The sequence below is a fragment of the Ictidomys tridecemlineatus genome, chromosome 11 (assembly GCF_052094955.1).
Source record: "Ictidomys tridecemlineatus isolate mIctTri1 chromosome 11, mIctTri1.hap1, whole genome shotgun sequence".
NCBI classification, from domain to species: domain Eukaryota; kingdom Metazoa; phylum Chordata; class Mammalia; order Rodentia; family Sciuridae; genus Ictidomys; species Ictidomys tridecemlineatus.
The window spans coordinates 101,872,103-101,880,337 of NC_135487.1; the positions used below are offsets into that span (position 1 = coordinate 101,872,103).

At 41.9% G+C, this 8,235-nt stretch overlaps 1 protein-coding gene across 3 annotated transcripts in view; it reads left to right on the plus strand.

Moving 5' to 3' along the window:
* The first annotated feature begins 2,818 nt into the window (after positions 1–2,818).
* Positions 2,819–8,235, plus strand: part of Eeig2 (EEIG family member 2) — a 79,035-nt gene continuing 73,618 nt past the window's right edge. For 2 of the 3 annotated variants that reach the window (XM_078026920.1, XM_078026921.1), the window contains exon 1: positions 2,819–3,090. In XM_078026920.1, the coding sequence (XP_077883046.1) occupies positions 2,954–3,090 (137 nt within the window). In that variant the 5' untranslated portion in view covers positions 2,819–2,953. The remainder of the gene's footprint in view (positions 3,091–8,235) is intronic. The other variant, XM_078026922.1, reaches the window with a different exon arrangement.

The window sequence follows — 8,235 nt, forward strand, 5'->3', positions numbered from 1 at the left end:
AGAAAACAGGAGTTGACACAGATCAGGATATTTATCTCTGCCTCCTTTCAACTCCCCACCAAACTGTGAGTTCTTGATCCTGCCCCCAACTCTGTAGGATCCTTTCATTAAACTTCCCTCATCTAAACACTTTGAGTATGATGTCTGTTTTGACCCTGACTCATAGTAGGTGTTTAATAAGCAAAAATTTTCGACTATAAGCCCAAAATAGAATAACAGACCATCTCCCATCTTCCAGTTTTACTACAGCTGGAGGTCTTTCTAAGATGCCCTTCTTCTGCCTTAAAACGTCAATGGCTCCCAAGTATACCCGTCACCACACCCCCACTGTAAACTGCAGCCAGACAGAAGTAATTTCAGTTCCCTCTGCAACGTGTTCTCTTCCTCTGAGTCTCTGCACACTCCGAGTAGGCTGGAAACTGCTCCCCATCCCCACTCTCATCAAAAAGTCACTTACCCTCAGAAGCTTCCCTGAGATGGTAGAATACTCTCCCTTTGCAGTCTTTATGTACATTATACAGAGAGAGTATTCACTGTTACATTGTACTACAATTGCCTACTTATCTGTGTCCTCCAAGACTGAGATCCCTAGGACAGGGAATGAGTCTTTACCTCTCTGTGTGTATCTCTGTCTCTCTTTCTGTCTCTCATTGATCTGTTGCTTTTCTGTTTTCTTCCATTCATTTGTAAGCCCCTGTATGTCTTATTCTTATTCATTTGTATCTAGATCCCAGCTAATAGCCTGGCACACAGTAGGTCTTAGTAACTACAAATGTTGAATGGTTAAAACTCTCTCTTGGCTTCCAGGTCATCTCTCTTTCTTGATTTTCCTCTTTCTCTGGCTCTTTGTTCTTGGAAGCCTTCACAATCGACTCCTCCTCTGTCTACCCATTAACTATTCTTCAGAGCAGCGCATTCTTATCTGTCTTTTGGACTTCAGCCATCAGTAAATACCACAATCCCCAAAAGCATATTTTCAATCTTAACCTTTCACATGAGCTAAGGCTGGCCCTCTCTCCCTGCAAGTAGTTCAGATAAAGTCTCATTATTTCTCCATTCCCAACCTGTCCTCCTCCTGCTTCCAGTACTCAGTCCACCCAGTTGTCCAAGTGACAAACTTCAAAGTCCTCCAACTCTTTCCTCACCCCCCCACCCCCCACCCCCCCACCACCACCCCCACCCCCGTCCCTGCTGAGCAACAAGTTTCATCCATTCTCACATTTTACACTCTGTTTCTGGGTCTTTATTTTTCCTATTTCTTTTACCAAGAACACTTTCCCCCCACTTTATCTCAAATCCTTTGCATTCTTTGAAATTCAGAAAACTGGTCAATTTCAACTCATTGCTTCTTCCTCCAAGTTCTACTTAAGTGTTTGTCTGCTTGTGGGATTTTTTTTTTTGTATGTTTTTGCAGTTCTGGGGTTCAACCCCAGGATATTGCACGCGCTAGTTAAGCACTCTACCACTGAGCTATAGATCCCCCATGCTTGTTAAAATTTTGAGGCAGGGTCTAGGTTGCCCAGACTGGCCTCCCACTTGTGATCCTCCTGCCTCAGCCTCAGAAGCAGCTGGGCTTGATGGGTAGCTGAGCTGAGTAGACAGCTAGGCTTGATGCCATGTCTTTTAATGTTGGATTTAAATATGTCTCCATCAGTAGAGGGTAAAATTCTTAGGTTGTTTTTTTTTTTTAAGTCATTGGGACGAGCCTGTGACTAAATTTATGCAATTAAAATATTTTATATGAATGAGTAAATAAATGAATTAACTAGGAAAGAGAATCTTTTCAATTACACCCTTTCAGAGGTTACTGCAAGAGAATCTTTGAGATTAAAGGATAAAAATCTCAGTTTAAAAACCTGAACTTTGTGTAACAAAGTCAACATACACTTTATCAAGATACTCTATGTGCTTATACTCAACAGGTAATTGCTATGCACGTAGCAAGATTTTTCTTTTTTAAAAAAAAAGCTTACCCTGAAGAATTTAATTTTAAGCATTTTCAATTCCGAGTATGGGCAAATTTTAAAAAGGAAGGTGTGATTTTAACTCCTTCTACGCTCTTTTTTTACCCTGGGTGACAGGCATTAGATAAGGCATAAATGAGAAAAAAAAAAAATTGCCTGTATCAGTACAGGGCTGGGCACTTGGTAGGCCCTCAACACATTTTCCTTCCTTTCCTTTTTCCTCTTCTTTATGTCATATTTGAAAGTTCGCGAATGTTGAGAATTTAAAGGAAATTTTAGGTTTTGGGATCTCAATTTGACTAAAAAACCTCATATTCTGAGGGTCCCTATTAACTCTAAAACCCAAGGGAAAGAAATCGCTGGAAGGGGAGGGGGAGAAAAGAGGCGGTGCAAAAAAAAAAACAAAAAAACTGAAAGCAAAGGCGCCGAGGAAGCTGTAGAAGGAAGCTTTTTTGGCTGCGTTCGTCTTTTTTTAACCCGGGAGAGGCGTGACGCGCTAACTGCCGTCGCGGATTAGTTTCCCCCGCGAGGCGCCCGCCCGCCGCGAATCTCCCCGCCCTCCCCGTGCCTCCCGCTTCCGCCCGGCGGTGCGCTGCACATCGCGGCCGCTGGGGGCGCCCCGGGCCCGAGTCGCTGAGGCGGAGACCGCGACCGTACTCTGAGCTTCGCCCCTCGCCGCTCTCAGAAGGGTGGCGACAGCGGCGAGGTGCGCACCCAAGGGCGCTCTTTCCCCGGGCGAGCTGCAGCACAACCGCTTGCCGAAGGCGGCCGGGGTCCGTGCCGCAGCCGCCGCGCTCCGGCCCGGGCTGCCGCGAGAGGCGGCGGCGGCGGCGGCGGTCCCGGCCCGGGTCGGCCCGCGGCGCCCCCCGGCCGCGCCCCCGCGCGCAGCTCGCGGCCCCGGCCATGGATCTGGGCGGATCCGGGGCTCAGCGGAGCTAAGGCGGCGGCGCCCGCCCGCGCAGCCCGCTCGCCGGCGCCTGGCTCTCACAATGATGAAGAAGAAGAAGTTTAAGTTTAAGGTGAACTTCGAGCTCGAGGAGCTCTCCTCGGTACCCTTCGTCAATGGGGTCCTCTTCTGCAAGATGCGGCTGCTGGACGGCGGCAGTTTCACCGCGGAGTCCTCCAGGTAAGGCGCCCTCTGCGCCTCCCGCGCCTTCTGAGCCCCGCGCCCCGCCTGCGCAGCCTTGGCTGGTTCATGGACAGCATCCCTTCCCTTGGCCCCTTCGTTCCAGCCGGGCAGCCAGCCTTCTGAGCTCGCTGTCCTCCAGGGACCGTTCTGAAATCAGTCAGGAATGTATCGATCAGCACAAAGTGCTTCGCAAATGGGTTTATCTAGGTTGGCCTTGGCTTCTGCGTTCCTGGCTCCAAATGGTTCCTGGTGTCAGCTCTTGCCTCCCAATTCTCTAGGAATGGGAGCGAAGGCCAAAGGGAGAGAGAGGATGCTTCTTGTTTCCCTTAAGACATTTCCATATTTGTAAAATACAAGGTGCAATTGGAGCTGTTGTTAAAAACAAAAATGACCCCAGCTGTTCACCGGTTCTGAACAGCCTGTGCTTGTTGTCATTCTTCTTTCTGGTGGGCTAGGAGGGGTTTTGCGCGCCCAGATTGAGGCTGAGGTAGGCCAGGTCGGCCTCAACGTAAGACAAGTGTTCCTAGCAGATGAGGCAACAGTCCATGAGACTATAGATTGCACCTCCAGCTCTGAGCTAATGCTCATGGAATTACCTGTCTTGAAGTGACCACTGTGAGTCTCAATGTGGGGGACTTAGAACCAGGAGGGAAGCCCAAATTCTGAGCTCATTTTGAAATGAGCCTCTCCTTGTGTGCCCCATGCACTCTCTGGGAGAGATATTAGTAGGTTCCAGAATGCAGCCAGATGTGGCAGTGTTCCTTGAGTAATTTCAGGATTATTCACAGATTGACAGATTTGCCCTAGGGTGTTTTTTCTTTTCAAAAAAATAGAAAACAAAAAGTTAACAACTGAATTTTTGAGTTCTGAGGTCAAGGAGAAGGGTTAACAATCTTTGTTTAACCCACAGACAGTGGGGTTTTTTTACACTAAAAATATTGTACTTTCTTTTTTATCTGTCATCCCATTAAAATTGTGAAGGAAATAATGTCAATGGATTGTGGAATTGGAGCCAGAAAATTGTCCACTGTGGCAATATTGGTCTATGAGAGCCCGATAATGTCTGGTTGGCTAAACCAAAGGATGTATAAAGCACTATTGATTCTCAAAATTAATAAATAATCCACTGAGGATAATTTTAAAAATTAAATTGTAGTAACAAATCTGAGGGTATTCAGCTAATTAATTATAGTACAATAATTTTTAGCACACCTGTAAGAGAACAATGAATGGTGCAAATAATATATATATATATGTATAATACCAGCTCCCAAGGTATCAAAAAGCCTATATGAATTCTGAATGTACTGTAGGTGAAAGTGACAGTCTTGTTTTGCTGCTGGATTCTACTCCCCTACCTGGAGCAGTTAGGTGAGTACTCTTGGCCCAATGGTGACACCTGGTGGTCAGGACACTTGCCGACTACCTTCTTAAAGTCAGTTATTTAGTCATTGAAGAAAACATGTCCACTAGGCCTTTTGAATATAATTTTTTTTTCATACTGGGGATTGAACTCAGGAGTACTCAACCACTGAGCCACATCCCCAGCCCTATTTTGTATTTTGTATTTATAGACATTATCTGGCTGAGTTGCTTATCGCCTCACCATTGCTGAGTCTGGCTTTGAACTTGCGATCGTCCTGAAATATACTATCCTATTTAATTCTCACAGCAAGCCTAGGGATCCACATTTTGTGAATAAATGACTCAAAGTCCCCACAGATGATATGTGTAATTCCGAGATTCTGATACAGGTGTAACTTCAAACAGGGTGATGCCAGATAAAGGGGGAAAGTGTGTTCTGTGCTGAAGAGTTTCTAAATAGGCAGCTTCCTAATGGTTTTAAGGTGCAGTGGGTATCATTTGATTCATCTTCTGCAAGACTTGGAAATGAAAAACTATCCTGTGATAAGCTTCACCCTTTCTCTTCCAACTAAAATCTGGCTTTAATCAAGGTAAACACAGGTAAGCATATTGCTGGATTTTTTTTTTTTTTTTTTACTTTATAGGCTGAGCAGAGAATGAGAAAACTCTGATTCTTGATTCATCACCCCCCATTCTCAATTCTTTTTTTTTATTTTTTTTTAATTTTTGTAGTTGTAGATGGACAGAATGCCTTTGTTTATTTTTATGTGGTGCTAAGGATGGAACCCAGTGCCTCACACAGGCTAGGCAAGTGCTCTGCCACTAAGCTACAGCCCCATCCCTCCTCCTCAGTTCTTATCATTACAAATTTGTATTTATGGGAAAAAAAGAATAGTGCTTGGTACAGCCAAACAAACAAACAAAAACAGAGTTTGAGAGAAATGATTCAAAATAAGAAGTATGTGCCTTTGAAGTTAGGTAGAGAGAATTAGCACAAAGCTAAGAACAAGAGTTTGGAATGAGGTAGGTTTAAGCCTAATCCCAGTTCCACCTGGGTAGACCTGGTTGTGGTTACTTAGGCTCTCAAAGTTAAAAATCTGTAAAATTGAAATAGTTGCTGACACTTGAGGCGATTTTGAGAATTTAGTAAGGTGGTGTGCCTAAGACACCTAACAGTGCTTTGGCGTCCAGTTGGCATTTAAAGAGGAGATGACCAACTTGTTCAAGAAGGTCTGTTTGCTTTAGATGTTATACTTAATTCCTTTTTCTTAACAAGTACAAAAATGTTGATTTAAGAAATATTCCTCATTTTACAAGAGAAAAAAGAAATCCTGAAATACCAGTGGTAAGTAAATTATTTTAAAATTGCGTAACTCTTACATAGTGGATGCCAGTCTAGGAATGCAACTGTAATTAAATGCTAGGCTTTAATTTCTAAAAATCTGTTTGTGGGACCCTTTTAAATCAGAAACATTTAAACACTGTAACATTTCTCTCATAAAAATGTGAAATCAATAATATGTAAAAGGTATAATAAAGCACACTCAAGACTGCTGTTTTTAGAAAGGTTTACCAGGTTGCCCTTGGCTAGTGTCTGGGAACCTGAGTGTAAATGAAAAACTGTCCTGTGATAAGCTTCACCCTTTATGATACTATATGATATAAAACTTCATCTAAATGATACAAGCTGCTCAGTGTGCCTAGACTGCACAAAGTGTGATTCATGATAAACATCTTCTGAGAGTCATGCATTTGGGTCCAAATTAAGTAAAGGGTGCTAAAGTAACCAACCTAATAAAAACCTTCAGCATTGAGTCTCTAATGAGTTTTCCTAGTAGACAACACATGTCACAATTTGATGCTAAAGAAATTATGGCTGAGTCTGCTTTGTATCCTGTTGCTGTAATAAATCGTAGCCATAATACAACTCCCTGTAAGCAATCACCAAACCCAGGGATGGCCTTGGGAACCCCCATACATGAACTAATGTAAAATAATATTGTTTTGTTAGAGAAACGTCTGGGAGATATATAGAAAATTCTCTCTCACACACACACACACACGCATACATACGCACCACACACTTGGCTTTGTATAAAACCAAAACATGCAGATAATTCATTGTTCACCAAATATTAATTGTGCATTTACCAGTTTTCTAGCTGTTAGGAGCTGTGAGAAGTACAACAAATAAAGAGTCCACAAAAAATTACCTCAAGTTAATAAAAATAATTATAATTATTTGTCAGTAGGAGTCAGTATGACTTGCTGCCCTGCCTGTGGGTCAGACATATGTGAGGGTTGTTGAAATTCTAAAGGAAAAGAGTTCATTTACAGCTGTACTGGTTACTGGAAACTGTATTTGCATTTCAGTTGAGCATGCTGGGAGGATGAATTTGCATTGACAAGAAAGTGAGGTGGGAGGGCAGCTTGAGCAAGACATTCATAGAATTGGTTCTAGATCATCCTGATTCCTCAGAGTTCATGTTCAACAGAAGCAGAAGATAAGATTAGAAAAAGCCTTTGAATGCCATTATAAAGAGTTTGCTTTCCACGGCTCATAGGATAAAATTCAAGCTAGAATTCTTGAACTGAGTTGTAATGTGATTAAAATGATAAATGAGCTTGCTGGCAGGCTGATGCTTTTGAATTCAAGTGATAATAGATGAGATGAGGAGACAAATTAAGAGCCTATTAAAATAACGCAGGCAGGAGCTAATGAGATCCTGAACTCAAAGTTTCTCATATGAGTGACTGATAGATGAAAATGCTATGACAGATCCCTTGATGCCAGGAGAGAAATAAGGAAGTCCAGACAACTCTTTGTTTTGTTTAAGAGGAATATTGTATATGATGGTAAAAGATATGAAGAGTTAAGTTGATAACATGATACATTTGAGATGACAGTGAGTCCGATAAACAGTTGAAATCACATTTATTGCGATATGTGTGTTTCTTAAATTCTAGTCTATGGGAGCCGTACAAGCCTGCTTATTTCTCACTTAGGTCTTCCTTATACTGTTTTGCCCTTTTAGTGATCGTTAGTGAAAATTAATTTTAGAAGGATCCAGTTTCTCCGAGGAATGTTTGTTCAGTGAAGAGGTTAAAAAGAAATAAGACTAAAAGGTATTTATTTGTAATGAATGATGTTGTTGTTATTATTTTGGTACTGGGAATTGAGCCCAGGGGCAATTAACCACTGAGCCTCATCGCCATCCATTTTTATGTTTTATTTTGAGACAGGGTCTTGTTAAGTTGCTTAGAGCCTCACTAAATGCTGAGTCTGACTTTGAACTTGGGATCCTCCTGCTGTAACCTGCATGCTCCCAGTCCTTGGGATTACAGGGGAGAGCCACTGTATCCAACTATAATTTTTATTAAAATGGTCAGGGTAAATGTTAGATTTTACATAACCACAATTATTATACATTTGGAAAATATAATGTAAATTATATTCGTCTATTGAACTGAAGCCAAATTCTTGCATAATAAAATATTTTCTAAGATCTCTTAGACAAAATATTATATTATTTGAATCTTTTTAGAGTTCTTCTTTTGTAAATATTTAAATCACTTTTGAAGTTTTATTAAGACTGTCAGGATAGATTTAATTCTGTTCTGCTTAAATAAAGGAAGAAATTTTTTCTACATATTTTAGGCCAATTTTCCCCATTTCTTCATCTGTGTGTGTGGGGATACTAATAGCTAAAGTAAATTTTCAGGTTTCACATGAGTTTGTGGCAAAAACACATGTGAATTCAGGGAGTGTCCAGGAAG